Source organism: Erpetoichthys calabaricus, chromosome 5 (assembly GCF_900747795.2).
Source record: "Erpetoichthys calabaricus chromosome 5, fErpCal1.3, whole genome shotgun sequence".
Taxonomy (NCBI): Eukaryota; Metazoa; Chordata; class Cladistia; order Polypteriformes; family Polypteridae; genus Erpetoichthys; species Erpetoichthys calabaricus.
This window is the reverse complement of record NC_041398.2, coordinates 168,834,746-168,856,867: the sequence shown is the minus strand read 5'-3', so window position 1 is coordinate 168,856,867 and position 22,122 is coordinate 168,834,746. Positions and strand designations below refer to the sequence as shown.

General features: G+C 37.7%; 1 protein-coding gene across 5 annotated transcripts in view; it reads right to left on the bottom strand.

Moving 5' to 3' along the window:
* The window catches only part of dcun1d4 (DCN1, defective in cullin neddylation 1, domain containing 4 (S. cerevisiae)), a 69,663-nt gene extending 56,468 nt beyond the window's left edge, over positions 1-13,195 (bottom strand). For 3 of the 5 annotated variants that reach the window (XR_003716284.2, XR_003716285.2, XM_028802208.2), the window contains exons 1-2: positions 13,116-13,195; positions 11,226-11,296 (exon numbers count right to left, since the gene is read on the bottom strand). Coding sequence is in view for 2 of the 5 variants with exons in the window: in XM_028802208.2 (XP_028658041.1) it covers positions 11,226-11,296; positions 13,116-13,134 (90 nt within the window). In the remaining 3 variants the exon portion in view is untranslated. Of the gene's footprint in view, positions 1-10,896; positions 10,992-11,225; positions 11,297-11,529; positions 11,669-13,115 lie in introns of those variants that run through there. The other 2 variants (XM_051927659.1, XM_028802209.2) reach the window with 2 other exon arrangements.
* Positions 13,196-22,122: the final 8,927 nt, after the last annotated feature.

The window sequence follows — 22,122 nt, the reverse complement described above, 5'->3', positions numbered from 1 at the left end:
AGGACACAGAATCCATTATATTCATGATATTACAGCTATCTAAATAATTAAAATACTGAGATGTATACTTGATATCATTTTCATGATGAAAGGAATTAAAGCATGTTATTAAACATGGGAACACGGTGGTGCAGTGATGGTGACGAGCAGGCGCCTTGTCCACAGATTGTTCCTGCCTCCCACAAGATGCTTGTTGCGCCGTGCGTGACCTTCAATGAAATAATTTATTGCAGCAGTACTGTCTCTTTCAAACGTACTAACCCCCAATTCCTGTCCTTCCTTTTCTTTCTCCAAGTAACCAATCGCCACAGAATCATCTCTGTAATAGATGTTAAGCCATCTGTATGCTTAGAATGCAGATTCTTCAAAACTTTTAAGGAACATTGAAATATCTTCGTAGTACATGTTTAATTATCCTATCCATCTATCTTTCCAGTGTCGCGCCAGCCCCAGCAAGAATACAGCGCGAGGCAGGAACAATCACTGAACTAGCTAGCGCTGCTCCACTGTGTCCTCACATGTTTAATTATTAACAATATAGAATATTTAAATGACATTAACATGTTATCTGTACAATGTAATAAACATACTGTATTTTGCGCATTTCATCTTAAAAATTATATCATCATCATATGCAAATACGCGCTTTATAAAGTGGCGCAGGTTGTGCATTACTGTATTATAACTGTATCACAAGTTTACAGTGAAGTAATTGTACTTATAAGTACAAACAGTTCTATAATGAGCACTTGATTGATTGCGTTTATAATTCTTGGGATGAAACTGTTTCTGAACCGCGAGGTCCGTATAGGAAAGGCTCTGAAGCGTTTGTAGGATGAGAGCAGTTCAAATAGCGAATGGCTGAGGCAGCATGTGCTTGATTCTGTATACTGGTAATTAATTCTCCTGGTGCAGTGAGAGTAATATGGAAAAAGATGATCCACTGTGACAACCCCTAACGGGAACAGCTGAAAGTAGAAGAAGGTGCAGTGAGAGTAACAATGCTAAAGCAGCTATGGTATTTGGAATAGTTTGGCCATTCCGTGGACCATTATATGGTTACAGGTTAATTACAATCAGATGCCTTAAACTAATGAACAATACGCAGTTAATTTCAGTGTATTTGATAAAGCCGGTATTGTGGATGTAAAAAAGAAAGGGAAACCACCCGGGAACGGGCTTATGCAGCATTTTTGTGTGTACGCACCATTTATACATGAGGCCCCAGATGATTTTCAGGCTGCTCCTGACATCTACATGGATCAGGTAGAACCATGATTTCTGTCTCGTCGGATAGGCAGTCTGGGACATACAAAGGGATCATGGGTCTTTAATTAAGAAAGGGGTTAAGAGATGTTGGAATACTCTTTTGAGGTAGCCAGAGGATTTTCAGGTTGCTCCTGACATCTGGATTTGGGGATATTTTGCCATTCTTCTTCTCAGATCCCCCAAGTCCTGTCAGGTTTGATGGAGGCTGTCAGTATACAACTATTTTCAGGACTTTGTATTGTATAAGTGTTTGATTGGTCTCTGGCTGTATTTGCTTTATGTTTAGTTTCATGGTCCTGAAAGAAGAACAGCTCTGGAGCAGGATTTCATTAAGGATACCAGTCCCTTTCTCTATTCAACTTTCCCTCAATCCTGACTAGTCTCCCAGCCAAGGAAACTGAAAAACAACTACACAGCATGATGCTGCAACCAACACAATTCACGGCTGGAATGGTATTGTGCAGGAGATGAATGTTGCTTGGCTTCCTCCAGATATGTTCCGTAGAACGGAGGTCAACAACATAATCTTGTTTCTCCTTGTCCGACAGTCATTTGGGTGCCTTTTTGCAAACTCTAAGTGGGCTTTCATGTGTCACCTAGCCACTCTACCATAAACACCAGATTAACTGAATGATGCAGTTGTTTTTGAGCTTCTTGAAGTTTGTCTCATCTCCAGACAGATTCTCTGGAATCAGCCAGAGTGACCATCAGGTTCTTAATTATCTCTCTTAAAAAGGTCCATCTCTCCAGATTGCTCAGTTGGCCAAGCATCCAGCTCTAACAAGGGTTATGGTTGTTCCAGTCTTATTCTATTGAAGAATTATAGAATCTACTGTAATCTTCACAGCAAATGAAGGACTTAAGGAATTTATTAAACACAAAAAAATATCTCCAGCTTCATGCTTGTGTTTGAATTTACAGCAGCTAATGATGACATTCAGCTCTTTTCTTGTACAGTTCAATGATTGGAGCATTTTTCCAAAGAACTCCAGAAGTGTACTTTCCTTAACCTGGTTACTTACATTACTCTGGTTGTGTGTGTACATGCAAACACACCCACTGCCAACAGTGGGAACTTACACAGACAAATGTGTGCGTTTTCAAATCATGTTCATATGTTCAATTTCCCACAGGTGGACTCCAAACAAGGTGTGGAAACATCTCAATGATGCTCAATAGAATTAATTGTACTGAAGCGAGATTTCAAATGTCATAACAAAGGGTGTGAATACTTGTGCCAATATGATATTTCAGCTTTTTATTTTTAATTCATTTCCAAAAAATTCCTAAATTCTTGTTTTTGCTTTGTTGTTCTGGGGTAGTGTTGTTTAATAAGGGAAACAATTCATTTAAATGATTTTAGCATAGGGATGCATCATAACAAAATGTCAAAAAAAAAAAACCTGAAGGCCAGTTCTTTTTAATGCCAAAAGCAAGAAATCTGCAGTATACAGTATACCATGCAGTGCATGCCCAGCTATATACATGGGACAAATCTATACACTTGCAACACACATACAAAAACACTGCAATGATGTCACCCATGATCTCTGATACAGACACATACAAGTTCAATCGGACACATGTTTAACTGGGACATGGTGTAAGTAAAATTCAGGGCTAATACTAAAAATGTCAGAAAGCTGGCTGATTTGTGGCTATCAAAACGCCATGAACAGACATTTGAACATGAACCCAACATATGCAGACTTAAACATCCTCCAAACCCCACCTTATTGATCTACCATCTCCACACCCCCAACCCCTCATTTGCAATACATTGCCTTAGATTCCTTTATGTCTATATATGTTAGGAAGATTGTAGAGGACTTTGTCTTGTGGTGCAGGGATAACAATTTGCAACTCAACATCAGCAAGAAGAAAGAGCTGGTGGTGGACTTCAGGTGTGTCAAGGAGTCTCTGAGACCAGACACCATCCTGGGGAGGCTGGAGCTACAGGTACCTAAGGCTCCATTTAAACAACAAACTGGACTTGTCTGACAATAGTGGTGCTCTACAAGAAGGGTCAGAGCTGTCTGTACTTGCTAAGAAGGCTCAGATCTTTTGATGTGTGCAGCAAGCTGCTGGAAATGTTCTATCAGTTCACAATAGCCAGTGTGTTGTTCTCTGCCACAGTCTCCTGGGCAAGCAACTTGAGCTCAAAAGAAGCACAATGTCTGAACAAACTTATCAGGAAAGTCTTCTGCATCACTGGGCAAATCCTGGGCACACTTGAAGCTGCTGTAGAAAAGAGGATGGTAGCAAAATTCGATGCCATTGTGAAAAATTCCCTCCATCTCCTCCAGGAGGCTCTCTCTTGGAGCACTTTTAGCCACAGACTCATTCCAGCACAGTGTGCTAAGAAGTGCCTTTGGGGTTCTTTACTGCCCACTGCTATCAGGCACTCTAGTGCTTCCTCCCGGGGTACTTGTTAAGTTAATTTTGAAATACCTGCACAATATACATTTATTTATTTATTTACTAATCAATTGATTGATTGTATTATTTGTCCTTTGAATAAGTATCCTTTTTTATGATTCTGCTGCTGTATGCATCTGAATTTCTTCAAGGGAGTAATAAAGTTCATCTAACCTAATATATACATACACACACACATATATATTGTGGTTTCGCTTCCCGGTTCCTCCATGTGTGGATAGCGCTTTGAGTACCGAGAAAAGCACTATATAAATGTAATGAATTATTATTGTTATATACAGTATATATATATACAGTATATATATATATATATATATATATATATATATATATATATATATATATATATACATACACACACATACACACAAATAAGACATCCGAGGTTTGATCCCCACAAGGGGAAGAAAATGTGCGTACACCTGATGAGCCCCAAATAGGGCAAAACATGTGTTGCGTACTCTTTGTATTATTTGGCAGGTACTATATGACATGTCTATGATCTGCTTCTCGCAATTGACAGGATGTGGCAGATGTCTGTTGGCTGGCCAACCAACCACACATACACATTACCTGATAGGTAACCACCCAAATATCAGATTCTATGCATGTAATACTCTGATCTACACCCTGTCAAATAAGCAAACAATATATTGTTGTTCTACCTGCTATGCCCACAAAATGTATCTTGCGTGTGTAAAATAAAAAAAGCAGATCTGAAAATAGAAGTAATCTGACAACAAATAATTTATGGAACATTAATAATAATTATCACAATAGTTCAGTAATAATATTGAAATGCTATTTAGCATGTAGAATGCACCACAGTCGTAATGTTCAACTTGATCTCTGAGACAAACAAGGGTGAAGTGGCACACGTGTTCTCCTCTAACCCGAGTAGCACTCTTGGTGGATCCCCATGAAGTATCTGACCCTCTCACTACCACCATCTCAAAAGAAGATTTCTTACTGTAGCTCGTTAGAACATTAGAACAATCTAGAGGAGAACAGGCAATTCAGCCAAAATAAAGCTGGCCAATCCTATTCACTTAATTCTTTTAAAAAAAAGTCAAGTCTAGTTTCCAAAGTTCCTAAAGTCTTATTGTCTACCACACTACTTGGTAGCTTACTCCAAGTGTCTATGGTTCTCTGTGTAAAGAAAAACTTCCTAATATTTGTGCAAAATTTACCCTTAACAAGTTTCCAATTGTGTCCCCTTGTTCTTGATAAACTCATTTTAAAATAAGTCTCAATCCACTGTACTAATTCCCTTCATCATTTTAAACACTTCAATCATGTCACATCTTCATCTTCTTTTGCTTAAATTGAAAAGACTCCGCTCTTTTAATCTTTCTTCATAACTCATCCCCTGTAACCCTGGAATGAACCCAGTTGCTCTTCTCTGGACATTTTCTAGTATTGCTATGTACCATATGAGGCCTGGAGACCAAAACTGCACACAGTACTCCAGAAGAGGCCTTACCACTACATTATAAAGCTTGAGAATAACCACTTAGGACCTGCACTCTACACATCATGCCATATAACCTAACATTCTATTTGCCTTCTTAATGGCTTCAGAACACTGGAAGTTAACAGAATAGAGTCCACTATGACTCCTAAATCCTTCTCGTAAGATGTACTCTTGATTTTCAGACCTCCAATTGTGTATTCAAACCTAACCTTTTTACTTCCTGTGTGTAATACTTTACATTTACTGGTTTTAAATTTCACCTGCCACAAATGTGCCCAAACCTGTATGCTGTCCAATTCCTTCTGTAATGATTTGACGGATTCCAAATTATCTGCCAATCCACCTATCTTAGTATCATCTGCAAACTTAACCACCTTGTTACTTATACTCCTATCGAAATCAATTATATGTATTAAAAAGAGCAGCGGACCTAGCATTGACCCCTGTGGAACACCACTCTTAATATCAGCCAATTTTGATAATGTTCCTCGCACCATCACACTCTGTTTCCTGTGTCTGAATCAATTCTGCAACCATCTACAAACAACACCCTGAACTCCCACTTCTTTTAGTTTGATGCCCAACCTCTCATGTGACACCATATGAAGTGCTTTCTGAAAGTCCAAATAAATAATATCATATGGTCCACTTTGATCATATCCCTTTGTTTCCTCCTCATAGAATTCCAGCATGTTAGTAAAACATGACCTCCCTCTTCTGAACCCATGCTGACTGTTCAGAAAAACTCTTGTACTTGCCATGTGCTCCTCAATCTTATTCTTAATAATTCCTTCCACAGGAAGGATCAGATCTAGTCATAGTCACAGATCTAGTCACAAATAGATCATTTGGTTTATTATCATTTGCCCTAGACAAAAACTGGATGAGACCTCTTTTGTTTGTCATAAAATGAGCATTCAGAAAATGAGAAATAGATTTTTGATATGCATCAACCATTTAAGAGTTATTGAGTAGCAAACATAAAAATTCTGTTGTTTTTCAATGTGCTTAAGTGTTTAAAAATTATCAGTAATTATCGTGCTTAAAATAAACATCTGATGCTGCTTTTATTTTGTTACACAATCAATTATAATTCTTTTGAAGTAAAATAATATCAATACCATGCTGTGTTCTGGAGATTTTGAGGTTCAGTGGTAGAAAGGTCCAGTGAAAATGGCAACAACTTTTAGTGAGCTTGTCTCAGTCTCTTTTTTATTTACTAGATATTTAATTAGTGTCTCTAGCAACCTAACAGATAGCCTTAACCATTGTACGGTTCATCCAAACACTCTGTGCTCAGAAATGAATAATGACAATTCTGGAAACCCTGTAGATAAATGTATGCAAGATATTTTTAAGACATGCAAAATAATTGTATACTATTCACAAGTTTCTATTAAAGTAGAGATTTCCACCATTAAAAAGAGATATTACAAACTGGATTTTTAAATCACTGCCTTAATTACTAGTATTGACAAAGCACTGTCAAGGACTAACTACCACTATTTTATCACAAATTGCTTCCATCATCTTCCATCTTTCACTAGATTTTGTCCAATGAAAAAGACCAATCAACATTTTGCCTTTTAAATGCAATCAGGCTTGTTTATCTCTGAAGTGCTGATTACCTGCAAGAACTATATAATTAGAAGGGCGGCACTATCTTTGCTTGCTACCATTCTGATTGTTTCCTTGCAGATTTAAACAACAGGCAGGACTATGTTAAATGAAGCAATTCAAATACACATGCACTCTCAAGACATCTGTCATCTACTGATCACAAAAAAGTTACATGTCAAACTATCAGATTTCAGGGTTTCGCCAATTAGTACTGTACATAACTAGAATGTGTATGCTTATATTGTACTAGCAAAAAAAAACATCAAGACATTAAGTATAATCCTATACTGCAGGATTTTATTTTTCCAAGATGAAATTAAAACCTGTTTTTGTAAAAGTAATAAATATTTTAATCCTGTTTGGAATTGTGTGTGTCTGCCAATCAAAGACTGTTGATTATTAGGGATGGGCAATATATTGAACTTTGGATAGATATGTAATAAAAAAAAATCAATATGCAAAAGCCAATATCATATTGTTCGCCACTTTTATTTAATCTTTCAAAACTTCTACTGAATGTTAATTAAAATCCACAAAATCTCAAGTCTCTAAGTGTCTACATGGACTCTGTAGCCTTGCAGTTTCTGAGCATGAAAAAAACAGCGAAGATCAGAAGGAGAAGCTGTTACAACAGGTATGACTAGCACTGGTGTTTGCAAGTGGTTTCATTTTTCCCAGGATGACAGCTTGAGCAGTACAGCATTTAACATTGAAACATGTTACCACATATGAAATTCTGTTATCATTTGAAAGGGGATAAAACAAAATATGAGGAAGTGTTTAATTACTTTTTTACTGTATAAATAAAAAAATGTGTGTGTGTATGTAGAGTATGTATATCTGACATGGCTTTATAAATCTGTAAAACCAAAAGTTTGTCTTCAGAGAATGGCATTATACTGTGGATTATTAAATTGCACTGAAATCATTTAGCCAGAAGGGTAGTGTCTTCTGGGATAATTTTTGATGCTAAGTAGCAAAAGGTCACTCACAAGAATTAGTTGTTACATATTTTTTTGAGAGGGAAGTGGTGTTTCCAGCTGACACCGAGCAACCAAGGGAGTTATTAAATATTTTGATCCCCAATTTTTTTTCTTTAGACATTGCTATACAAAGTTGTAGTATAAGGTTCTCTTTCAAAGCAGTTTTAAATTTAGGACTAAAGGCTATAATTTACTGAAGTAACATATCTTGAAGGAGGTTTAGCATTCACTTATATTATTTTAAAAACAAAAAACTATGAAGTGGGGGGCATTTAAACACTTCATATGTTCAGGAAAAATTTAAATAAAATTAGAAAATGTATGAAGCACATCAGGCAGCATTACTTCAATCTTAATATAGTATTCACCTCGATGGAATTGCCACCAAGGACTTTACAGGTCCAATTTTTGACAGAATGCCTGTCAAGAAAATAAATCCCAACAGTAAATTCCTTTCATATCCAACACTTCCTCTTTGTGTCTAAAATTATTCTAAATACCCCAGAAAAGTAAAAACATTTTAAAAATCTTCTCAGCCTAAAGAAAATGTTGACATTATTTAGATCTTACTCTATGTTACTGTTAGCTGTTTTTTAGCATGAGTTTTAACCTTGTTGCCATGGCCACACTCACAAGGCAATTTATCTGAAAGAATTCTGAATACTATTAGCTAAGTTTCCAGAAGAAATACTAACAAAGAAAGTCTCCAAGAGCCTGAAAAATTTAGGGATGTGTTACAACTGCTTGTTAGAAGAATGTGTGAATTTCTCCCAGATATAAAGCATTACCAAATAGAATCTTAAATAATTACAGAACTTGACTAAAAAATTAGAAAATGCACTCCACAAGGCAACTGTTTTCTTTGATTCGTTAAAGCAAGGCCATACAATTCAACACCAAGTTTTCATTGCATTCAGTTCTAGAAACTGAATGTGCATATATGACAAAGCATTTTATTACAAACCAGGAATTTTTCTCTATATTTTGTTTAAAGCATGAACACCTGACTCATTAATTCAAATATGATTTTGCTAAGGTAGTCTATGCTTAAAACCCAGGGCATTGTATTTATTTGCAAAAGTGTTACAGTTCAAACAACAACACCACAGTAAAACACAAAACCAGCACACATCAACGAACCCAAATGAACGCTGTAGGGTTGAACAGTTTGCCTCAGGTTACAGGCCATGCTAGGACCTTAGCTTACATGGGAAATCTATAACAGAATATAAGCAGACCCATCGCAGGAAACACACAAACACACCCACACACCAAGCACACACTAGGGCCAGTTTAGAATCGCCAATCCACCTAACCTGCATGTCTTTGGGCTGTGGGAGGAAACCGAAGCGCCCGGAGGAAACCCACGCAGACACAGGGAGAACATGCAAACTCCACACAGGGAGGACCCGGGAAGTGAACCCAGGTCCCCAGGTCTCCCAACTGCGAAGCAGCAGCGCTACCCACTGCGCCACCCACAATACACGATATGCCACATTGAAAACAAATGTATGCTTATTTGGCTAGTTTGTTCATAAATAAAAGTAAGGAATTAACTGAAGCTAGTTTTTAGGTAATGAATGGTACACATGAACAGTGGAGAGTGTGGGTAGATCATGGATCCAGTGTTCTTACTTTAAACCCCACATTCTGATGATGCATATGTGTAGTTTGCATGTTTTCCCCACGTCTATTTTGTTTCTCCCTCCTACATCTCAGTGCCATGTATTTCAATTGGCAATTCTATAGTGCCCTATGCAAGTGTAAGTTGGCCCTAAAATGAACTGGCACTCAATTTCTGCCTTGCCCTTGACACTGTCAGGATAGGCTATGGAAACAGATTCCAGGAAATGTAATTAAGAAAGCACACTTTCTAGGAATTAAAACTTAAAACTAAAGGGCAAAGGGACAGGTGTTTTGCCATTCAGTCCCAGAATTTTAAACTTCTGTGTACTGTACAACATTTATTTTTGTATACTATTTATGCACAATTATTGTTATCTAATTTAAATTTGTTTTTCTTTGCATGTAAGTACATCTTTGGCACATTGAGCTACAGTATTTGTATAAAATCTTACTACAGAAATAAATGTTGTTTCTAACAACTGTTGTCTTATTTTAATTTCTTATTTTGTCTTTTATTTTTCTTTTCTTCATTATGTAAAGCACTTTGAGCTACTTTTTGTATGAAAATGTGCTATATAAATAAATGTTGTTGTTAATGCTGTATATGGATAAACACACTTGTTTAAGGCTTGTTTGGTTCCATTCTCAAATAGTATGTACTCAGAGTTTTTACTTTCTTTCTTTGACAGTAAGGAAACCTTATAGTTTATTTATTGATTTCAATGCTTAAAGAACTCGTTTTCATAAACTTTTAGATATCTAACTCTTTCCAGACTGTGACTATGGACTGTTTTCACAACTACAGACGTGACATATGGTGACCATAATAGTGAGAAGTTGATGACCATAGTATTTATATTTAAAAGCTCTCTCTACTGGGTGCCAGTAGGGAATGTTAATGTAACTTTACGTGCAAAGGTCTTGCTCCAGTTATTATTATATTTTCACATTTTTAACAGCTCAGTTTAGGTGACAGGGCAAAAAGTGATAAACAGCAAAATATAAACTCTCATACATTAGTCCACTTTAAACAAAAACAATTTACTGCACTTTTATTAATATGTTGTGGTACACATAAAACCAACTTATGATGTTAAGGTTCCTCAAGCCTACAAATGTAAAAGTAGTTATTGTACTGATGAATGAATAAGAAAGTTGAAGTTTAACCATCAACATTTTTTTCTCATGGCTATGTTTAGTAATTAAACTAGGATTCAGGATACATTTGAATTGGTTTTCTCTTAATGAAAGTCCCAAAGGAAGTCACTTTCTGTACATTAAAGAGTCTAAAATGCATGATTTAGCAAAACTCTGCTACTCATTACTGAGAATGTTTAATGAAATTTGAAGAAGTGCTTTGCTTTAACAATTGTTTCAAAAATTACTTTCTTAATATTTCAATTGACTGTTAGACTGAAGTGCCAAAGGCTGTTTTATTAAGTTTCACGCCAACTTAATTTCTGAATACAGTAAGCATCTTGTTACCTCCATGGTATTTTGGGTAGCCTCATCTGCTTGGCTCACTACAAGCCACCAATGATATGGCATTTTTCACAGTGATCAACCTCCCAAAGTACCCTGCATGAAAACAGTTCAACAGATGAAATTCTCCAAATGGAGCAGAGAAAAGTTTCATTGATTCTGGCTTGTCTTCAAGTTCACTTCTTTAGACACAAAGTTAAACTGCCCACTTGCTGATGTGAATCTTACAAGGAAAAAGTGAACTGATCCTCTTCTTTACCTTCAGTTAACTTACCTATTATCTGTCATAACAACAAAATACAGTAAGTAAATAACCCCAAGCATTTAATTACCAGCCTGTTGAGTGTGTGGTAAATCTTGTGAATATTTGCCAGAGTGGAGAGATGAGAGTTCAACTGAAAATCTACAAAAGAGAAGAAATGGAAAGAAAACATTACACATGTCAATGCAATACAATGTCTGATCTGTTCTCTAATTTTGAGGTATTAAGAGTTTCTTTTGTTTATTATGGTTACAATTAATAGTTGTTCTTGCCATTTACATTATTTTATTTTAAACCCAAAAGTATGGACCTGTGCTGCACAAGATAAGAAATTTTGATAGGTGAACTCGCCTTTGACCCACCTACTAAATAACGCCTCAAGGATACAGATGTTTTTTGCTGATGGTAGATATTTCTGGTGGACTAGCCTAGCTTCCCCACTCAGTGCCCGTTGTATGTTTTGTCATGATGTCGGGATGTGGGATTAATTCTGTTTTTTGTAGACCCAAAGCTGTGAACCTGAGGCCACAACTGATAACCAAATGGCACTAGGTTAGCTCGCTCTTTCACTCGTCTCTCTTTGATACACTGTACCCCTCTCTCGCTCAAGGTCAATACGGGTGTCAACATTAACTCTTAAACGAAAACAATGTAGCGGCTTCTTCGTCCTTAACAGGTACAAACTTCACACATATAAAGGTCCTCGTGTGTCTGACAGTGGTCTATTTATTGCGCATCATACCCACTCCTGCTAAAACGAGCTTGTGAGATTTCTAGAAAACTAGGTCAGCATCCAACTGTAACAACCGCCTGAATCACATCCCCACAAAAGCTGCATAGACTTCAACACAACGTCCCCTGCCGTATAAGCAACCCTTTCGATTACAAATTTCAGTTCACCCCTCTTCACCCACCCCCCGACGTTCTCTGTTATAACAATCGTCTGAACGTCACCTTTATGTATATCCCATTAACAGAAAAGCTCTGAATAAAAACTACAGATGCAAATATGTTTTAAGCCAACAGAAATAAATTCAACTCGAATAAAAAAAAATGCCAATTGCATTTAAAACGTTTATGTTCTCCTATTTCTTAACCACCCCCCGTCTATACCCAGGCCAAACCTCCAAACGGCAAATGATATAGTCAAGTTGCGCCGAGTTTTACAAAGTATGTTGGGGAGGTGAGGTGCTCGATTGCGACATGGAATTTGTAGTCTTTTATTACACACGACTCTAGAACATTTCGTATACAACTGTAGCGTCTGGAACTACGTTTCCCATGATGCCATTGCAAACCCTTCAATTCAACACCCCCATCTCCTCAAGCTAACCCATAACTAACGTATACATTTTAAAATTGCAGAAGAAATGATATAGTTACCAAATGTCAAATGTAGGATAAACAACAGATTATGCTTCCCTTGCTTATGAACTAGAAGCATATCAAAAGACCATCACAAAAACATATGAAAGCCTCAAGACAACTGCGTCACAATTTTCCCCACAAAAAGGGGTAACGTTTCCGATCGATCTTGCCTTTGCCTATAAAAAATGTCATGCAAAATCCCCTTCCTTGCAGACAAGTTAGCCTATACAAGTATTTTATCGTTTTAAAAGTCGTTTATGCTGAAGTCTCTGCTTTCACTGTCTGATGCAAATAGACAAATATTTTCTTGATTTTTCCTTAAATACTGCAAATTAATTATAGTCTCTGCTATAGTCTTTTGTTACTGAGTACTCAAAGGCAGCATACTGATATTATTTCTTATAGTAAAGAGATATCAAGCAAAATGAGATGTAACAGATTACTGTAGTTGTTATTGATATTTCATCAGCTATAATTTCTCACTCACTTTATGCTAGTAAAAAAGACTTCTCTCCCGTTGGGTACATTTATTCGTATACACAACTTCATTATATGAAATATTAGTAAAGACAGAACACCACTAAGTACTTACTGGCTGCATCTGAGTGCATTTTTATCAAACACACACTGAAAGCTCTCCTGTGCAAATCTGCGGACCGGCCTGGGGGTGGGACATGTCACTCGATGACACGCCCTCCACCAATTTGGATGGTTGACGTGCCGGTAGAGTGAGGCCCCTCCTGCCACTTGATTGGTGAATTTAGACGTCTCTCTTAACAGTAAAAATCTCTCCTCCCTTTGAAGAACGTGACAGGTCAAAGATACAACAAAACTCCTCCTCTTCTTGTTGACAATTGGTCTAGGAGGTTCGCCGCACACTCACGTCACCAAGAATTCCTCGTGCAAACTAAAACTCCGGCCCACGACGAAACTTGATTGGCTAACATTAACCGACGCGAGCCATAGACCTTGTTTTATTATTGGACAGGCTTTCTTTCTATCATTTAAAGACTTGCACACCGCAAAACGATAGGTCCCCGCTGTTAAATTGTTTATTGTGAGGCGTGACGGATTTTCTTGGCTGCGGGAGGCGCTTGAAACTTGAAATAAAGTGCAATTTTCTGAAGGGTTTTACGACAGGTGACAGTGTTGAGGAACTGTAACCACGAAAAAAGCTCAGTTTAAAAAAACATGTTTTTGTTCGTGTATTCTACTGCCCATGCAGTGAGATAAATAAATTGGGATTGTTTCTTCGATTATTGTACTGTTGCATTGATTGCAGGCGATTCTGCCTCTGACTCTGCCTTTTCAAAATGGTTCTCGGTACGACTTAACGTCTTAGACACTGAATTAAATTGTCTTCCAGTTTTTTTCAATGTGTTTTTTTTCCGTAGTCTTCAGTGTTTGTGTGCCAATTATGTTGTCTGTAATGGAAAACATGCATAACACTCAAAATAGAGTTATTTTCAAACACCTCAGTACATGTCGAGATTTTTCTGTAGCCCGCCGTTTCCTAAGTTGTTTCACGACTGTCTTCACAAACGGAAGAATTGCCCTATAGACCCAACATGTCACGCTCAGCTTTCTCCTTTCTGTATAATCACGTTGTAGTTATAAATGTTATAAACTGGCCGACGCCGAGGGTCCGTTCCAGCCTTACGCCCAGTCCTGTCGAGGTAGGCATCTCCACTCCAAGAACCTAAAGCGGATAAGCGGATTGGAAAGTGGATGAATGGATAGATGAATATATGTGACCCACAATTCTTTAAGAACTTCTATTTTTCATTGAGTATTTAGCCAATAGCTGGCATTCCCATTCCTTGTTTTATGTCATGTATTTATTTTAAATGTGGTTAAGTTCACTGCCTCTTTTGAAATACACAACTCCTCTAGACATGTGCTGATGTTAGTAGTAGTTGAGGAATCTTTCATAGTTACTATAAATGCCTATACAGTACTTATTTATGCATTTCTGTTCAGATTGTTCACTAAGTGTAAAATTATCATCACCAGTTTTTATATTAAAGAGGTGAAATTCCACATCCCAAGAGTCACGTGTCTGGGGTAAAGTCCACCAAACCCTCTGCCTTCAACTACCACCCAGATCACATCACATTCCGCCGTTATTCTTCCTGCAGGTGGTGGGCCTACAGGAATACAGTCCCACATCGTGAGTTTGGACTGTATCAGGCCACAGAGGTATATAATTGATGGGATTTATAAAAGCAGCATTAGTGTTTGTGATGCACCATTTGTTGGAATGACAAATACAATGCATTTTATTACTATAGATATTTGTGATGCATCATCTGTTAGAATGACAGAGACATAGAAACTAGATGGATAAACATACACAAAAACATTTTATTAAGGTTGATCTATGCATATAAAAGGCAAAACCCTCACTGACTCATCACTAATTCTCCCAGTTTCCATATAGGTGGGAAGCTGAAATTCCACGTGCTGATTCCTTGCAGTGTACTTACAAAAGTTAGGCATGTTTCATGTCCTATTGCAACACCCAATGGGGGGAAACTGGTGTACTGTACCCCCTAAACTGTATATATAGATAGGGGAAACCCTTCCTCACTATTTCTGCGACTTCCAATATACATAAGAAGACCAAATTTTCCATGCCCATCCTTTACACTGTATTTACAAACGTTAAGTATGTTTCATTTCGTGCCGTGCCCTGTAATGAACTTTCGAAAATAATGTCTTCTTTTTGGCTGTTCTCACCATTCTGCCATAAGGAATATTCGGAACTGACCTCTCCTTTTGGTGGTTTCATTCCTAATCTCCTCACTATTTCTGTGACTTCCAATATACTTAAGAAGAGCAAATTTTCCATGCTCATCCTATACATTGTACTTACAAACGTTAAGTATGTTTCATTTTGTACCGTGCCCCATAATGAACTTTCGAAAATAATGTCTTCTTTTTGGCTGTTCTCACCATTCTGCCATAAGGAATTTTCGAAACTGACCTCTCCTTTTGGCAGTTTCATTCCTTATCTCTGTTAACAGAGGATTTATTTCACGGCAGAGATGCACAAGGGCTACCCCCGGTCCCCCTTCCTTTTTCTGCATGGCCGCTGTCCGCGCACCTGCCATGTGGTTGGCTCCCTGCCTATATACATTAACAACATCCTGCACTCATGTGCCTCCTCACTCGCTTTCTTATTTTCCTCAGCTGTTTGTCGTACTCACTGCTCCCTTCTTCTTTACTCCACTGCTTCAAGCCTGTTATTGTTCGCCTTGCTTCATGTCTTCCTGCTGGTGACTCCTGCCTTTTTACTTAGTTTCTTCACACTCTTAATCCTCCTGGCATGCCTTCACATACTCTAGTTTTGAAGGCTGGCACACCAATTATGCTACTACGAAACTTACAACCACCAAAACTTTGTAACGGCACCAGGCTTCAGATCAAATCTCTGCACAGGAACCTCATTGAGGCAACTGTCTTCACTGGAACTGGCTCAGGGGAGACTGTATTTATTCCTTGCATCCCTCTTATACCCTCTGACCTCCCATTCCAATTCAAACACCTCCAATTTCCAGTAAGGGTCTACTTCGCTATGACAATAAATAAGTCACAGGGCCAGACTCTAAAAATGGTCGGCATTGACTTGACACAAGATTGCTTCTCACATGGCCAATTGTATGTTGCATGCTCAAGAGTAAGCTTAGCAGACAGCTTGGTCATTTTAAAGTCTGTGGGCAGAATTGCAAACGTCGTTTACAAAGAGATCCTTACATCCTAAAAATGTGCATTTCTCATACACAACATTTACAATCATAAATTAAACTCTTTACGATCATCAAATTCACTCTCAATGCTGAAATAAGCCTACAACAATTACATTGACAATCATGTTACGTTCTTTTTAAAATGTTTACTTTTCTTTTTTATAACTTCTTTAACACACTACTTCTCCACTGCGAAGCATGGGTATTTTGCTAGTTCTTTATAAAAGAAAGAAACATTTTACTGCTGTGTGCTGACCCTAATACAATTTGATTTAATTAATGTCCTGCATTTTTTGTAATCATGCTTTTTGCCTGTTTTCATATTCAATTAATTTTTTTAGAGTGTCTTCTGTGGGAACTGCTCAGAGTGCTTTGATAAAGGCAAAATCCGATTAACCAATATCAGACAGCTTTTTACTCTCCTCATAGTCATGCTTTCATGCGGCATGAACATATTATGATCTGATGCTGTCTCTGTATCTATTGATGCTAAAAATTCTCAACTTTTTCAAACTTTTTCTTGATGCACAGGAGCAGCAGCCTAGTAAAGGCAGTTGTGGCACCCATGCAGTAGCAGTTCTTGTGAATCCGTGCTGATGGTAATACCAGGATAAAAGGAAAACACCACAGGTCCACAGATTCATTCTTCTGTCTGGTGATGATGTTGTAAGACAAAAGTTTTGAGGTAAGTTGGTTATTCAAGATAAGAAAGACAAATGTTTTAAGGTAAGTTAGTTACATTCAATGATCATGGTGCCAGAGAATGGTGACATATTGCATATTGATTAGCACATGCAATAAGAATTTCACTGTATTCTGCACATGTAACAAATACTGAACCTATAAACTGGTAAACTCTGCTATTTTTCATAAATGGAATTTATTTTCATGTGTTGCTGCATGCAGAGTGTTAGGATAAAACAATCTTGAAAGACATATGAAAACACTCTGCTGAATTTCTTTTTGAGGCACCCTGTGCATAACACAAGTTATTGGTAGTGCAAAGGACCAAAGGAATACTGCCATTAAGGATTATAAAGTGTGATAACTTTTTTGAGTTATTTGTACATTTTCTCACACTAAGCAGCACCTATTAGCAAACTCTCTCTTGAATGTATTCATTTCCTTGTTCATTTACTTTCTGATATAATTAGTTCAACACAGGGTCACTGAAGGATGAAACCAATCCACTGTAGAGCACAAGAACCACACTCCAAAATTCATTCAGGTGGAGCCCATTTAGAGTCAAGATGAGTATGGTATGAGTGAGTGTGCCCTATAATGGACTGGACTGGTAGCAGGTTTCTGCCCTATGTCCAGTGCTGTTGAGGAAGACTCAAGCACCTTGCAATCCTATGGATAATTATTCAGGTCACAAAATTAATGGATAGCTGGATAGATGAATCAACCCAATGAACATAATAATTATAATAATACATTTTATTTATATAACATTATTGGTATATTGAAGGAATCAAGAGTATGCACACAAAAAGTATGTGAATTTCTCCTTGGGATTAATAAAGTATCTATCTATTGTGACAGTAGGGGGCGCTGTCGCACCTCCAACCCCACAGACAATACGCCAAAACACCAGGTAAAAAGTCCCAATAATGAATTTATTAATATAATATTGTGCACAGAGCACCTCCACCTCCACTATACACAATAATAAATCAATAATCCACAATAATCAATTCCTCCTTTCCACCCAGCAGCTCTGTCACACTTCCTCCCAACTCCGGCTCAGCTTGCTGGGTTTCAACCAGTCCTTTAAATAGTCCTTGACCCGGAAGTGCTCCTGTTCTTCTGTCCATGTGATTCCATAGCACTTCCAGGTCAGACGAAGACTTGTGTTTTTCTTTAGCCTGGAAGTACTTCTATTTCTCCATCCTCGTGACTGGGGAGTACTTCCAGGCTTCTGGGAAAATAGAAATCCCAGCGTCTCCCTGCAGCGTCCCATGATGGTAACCACGGCACCCAGCAGGGCTGTGAAGCCGAACTCCATCTTCCATGGTGCCCTGCGGGAATCTGGGGCACCTCCATGCTGCAGGGATTAGCTGCCGGCCATCGATCACACTATCTATCTATCTATCTATCTATCTATCTATCTATCTATCTATCTATCTATCTATCTATCTATCTATCTATCTATCTATCTATGTGAATACAAGAAGTGCTTTAGAACACATATATTACTCAGACCTTGGTTCCTGGAACAGGAAGGCTGATATATTGTACCATGATGCAGACCTGACATGGTAATGTTGTATATTAATTATCATACAGCATTAATGTAATTATGCTGTATAAACAAAATCATAGACCAGAAGTGTTTACTCAAAATATGTAAGACATTAATTAATCTTCAGAGGTTTTAACATTTGAATTCATGTAATTGTACTTTACTGTGCAATATTAAATTTCATAGCACAGTGCCAAGTTTTGCCATTGCTTCTAGCAAGTGCACAAATGTGGCACATTGTATAAAAGCTAACAAGTGTGATATGCCCAGTATATGCCATACAGTGTTGGGTCTTCAGCCACTACTGAGCACTTGCCCCCATCCTTCACTGGTGTCATTACTTGGAAACAAGGATGTATTCTGATATTACCGGTAAACCCCCGATTCTCTAAAGAATCGCGAATCCAAGAATGGCAATCACTTTCTGTTCCCTCCGATCTTTGAGGGGATGAAAAATGATGGAGGGTGGGAGCGTCCTGGGAAAGTTTTCATTTAATTAAATAAATATATTTGTACTAAAATTAACCAACTTATTAAAAGTAAAATTGAAATGTAATTGTTATAACATTTAAGTCCAAAATGTCTTTGAGTTGCTGTACTTATAAGTAAAAAAAATATCGGAGTGCAAAGGTTTAAATGAAGTAAATTGGAAACAAGAAATTCATAAAATGGTAAAATTCATAATAGTTAATCACAAATTTCTTTATAAACAACATTTTTGGTAAAGATGGTTTCCTGCCCTTGAATTAGCTCTCCCTGGTATGGAGTAGTTAAAACCTTCACTTTAATGTCACACGAACGCCGAACTCTTGAAAAGGCAACATAAAGTTGTCCATGACTAAATACAGGCTCAGACAGGTAAATGCCTACGTTGTCCACGGTTTGTGCTTGGGATTTGTTGATTGTCATGGCAAATGCAGCGTGAATGGGAATTTGGCGTCGTTTACGTTTAAAAGGTAATTCCAGGTCAGAACTTATAAGATGAATTCTAGGAATCAAAATAGTATTGCTAGTATGGGATCCCATAAGCACTTGTGTGTCAATAACATTTATTCTCATGCTGTTCACGACCAACCGTGTACCGTTGCATAAACCTTGTTTAGTATTAAGGTTTCTTAATAGCATGACTATTGTCCCTACTTTAAGGTTAAGATTGTGTTGTGGTAATCCGGCCGGGTTAATAGTGTTTAAATATTCTAATGGGAAATGAAGATGCTCAGTTTCGTCTTCAGAATCAACACTGTCAGTATTTAGAAAGACGCGGCTTTCTCCAGGAAGCAATGCAATCACTTGGTTATTTATCTGGTCAACGTCAATATTCTTTGGACATAATATAGCCCGGTACGTCAAAAGTGGTATCTGGTCTAATGATATTGCATCACCAAAAACCTCTGTTACCAAGTCGTCGCAAATAAAGGCGTGAGGGATTTGAATAATATCTGAGTGAAGTTCAAACACATTGGTAAGGTTTCCATTTCCTAGTTGCAACAACCAATTGGTATATTCTGGATCTGTACACCGCATGTTCTGTACCAAGCGTAGTTTCTCAAAGTAATGCCAATTTTCTGCATAGGCCTATTTCAAACTGGACTGAACAATAGCTGAACGCATGCCGTGCGGAACAACAGCCAAGCACTGTCAAAAATCTCCTCATAATAAAAGTACTTTCCCTCCAAACGGAATATTATTATCCATTAACACTCTGAGAAGTTTATCACTGGTATTGAGTAAATGACTGGATGGCATTGTACATTCGACTAAAATCAACAGTTTTGCCAGACGGATCTCATTTGCACTGTCACTTTGCATTTTCATAGTTGAAACCGATGTTTCCGTGATTGAAACTGGAAGCTTGAATAAAGAGTGACATGTCCGACCATCCATTTTCTAACCCGCTGAATCCGAACACAGGGTCACGGGGGTCTGCCGGAGCCAATCCCAGCCAACACAGCCCAGATAGCAGCCGCAAGTGGGCCACATCTGGTTTAAAACTGGCACCTCTGGTTCACTTCTGGCAGCGGCATGATGGATATGGGCCACATGTGGCGCACAGTTTATGAATCCGCCAAATCAGCTTCCGGTACGGCATATGTGGGCCAGTACTGGGCCATTAGCATAGTTCTGCGATTGGATGCATGACTCAGAATAGGGCAGTGACGGGTCATGGTGAGGTGTCTTTAAAATAAAATGCAATATTTACAGTTAGCATATGTCAATATATATTTTTTTTTCATTTCAAAATCGAAGATGGTGTGGTTAAGAGCCGGCTACAAAATGCATGTAAATATCAGACTGACCACGGAGTTTTTTTATTTATTTATTTGAGAAATCTCGTTTCTTTGTGACAAGTACAAACAAAAACACATCTCAAGGATGAAATATCGTGAACTTTACAAACTTTCTCCAAATTTTAAACACTATAAACGGCGGGCAGAATTTTCAACAAGTATCCAGCATCTGCCATGACTGCTTTCAGCCTTTTTGTGGATTCGAATTTTCTCAATCTGTGCTTAAAAAAAAAAGGTAATTTCTTTGATTGACATTGTGGCCAGCCATTGAGATAATTATCAGACTGCCTTCTGACGTTCACGTTAGCCAATGAGGGAACACCTTGAGTGACGAACAGTTGCCCGTTCAGTCAGACACTAAAGTTTGTAGTTGACTGATGGTGAAACGGTAAGTTAATATTCGATTATTTAATATATTATGTGTTGGTTATTATCGTTCATGTTAAAATGTTTATATTATGAAAAACGTAACCAATTAATTGCATAGTATGCAAGGTGCTGTAACGTGCTTAAACTGTTATATAAGCCATTTTAAATTATTCGGCGGGCTTTTTTTTTTTTACTTAAATACTTATGATATCCAGATATTAAATATAATAAGCGGTGACGAAGGCAAGCAAGTAACGTTAAAATTCGGTATTTATTTTAGCACGTGATATATTAAGTTTTTAACCGCTTAGAAACACCGAGATTTTTCGCTGTTAGTGCGTTTAGTTAGCATGAGCGGAAGTGCAAACGTAAAAACCCGCGAATGTGAGTTTATTTTTATAGAGTGAAAGACGCACAATGGTGGAGGTGGCATCAGACTTAAACTTTGTTAAGGTATGTCTTGACAAATAATGAGTGCTCAATTGGAGCTTTTTACAATGTTCCAATCAGAACGGAGGCAACGTTTATCTCATAATGTAGTTTGTCACTGTATAAGCCTTGAATCGTAGCACTATGTATACGTTATATAAATAATATTTTCTTGTCCCTTTCTTTTCTTTTGCAGCATTGAACAGTAGTTGGGCATTGACAGGTATATTTTGGTATTTCATGGTAATATGGACAGGGCAAAATGGAATGTAAAACGCATTAATCTGAGAAAAAGGGCTATAAAGAGGGTGAATAAGTTGATAGATTCATTGGAGAATGAAAGGCAGGTTAGTGGTGGGATTGAAATCACTCACAGTGAAATACATGTGGATGAGATTCAAACTTCTCAGTTTGGTTGTTCTTGTGATGATTTGGAATCCAGTCAGTCAGAGAGTGACAGTGATGATAACTTTGATTGTGGGCAGAACGATTACCAGGACACCCTCCAGGCAAGTTTGA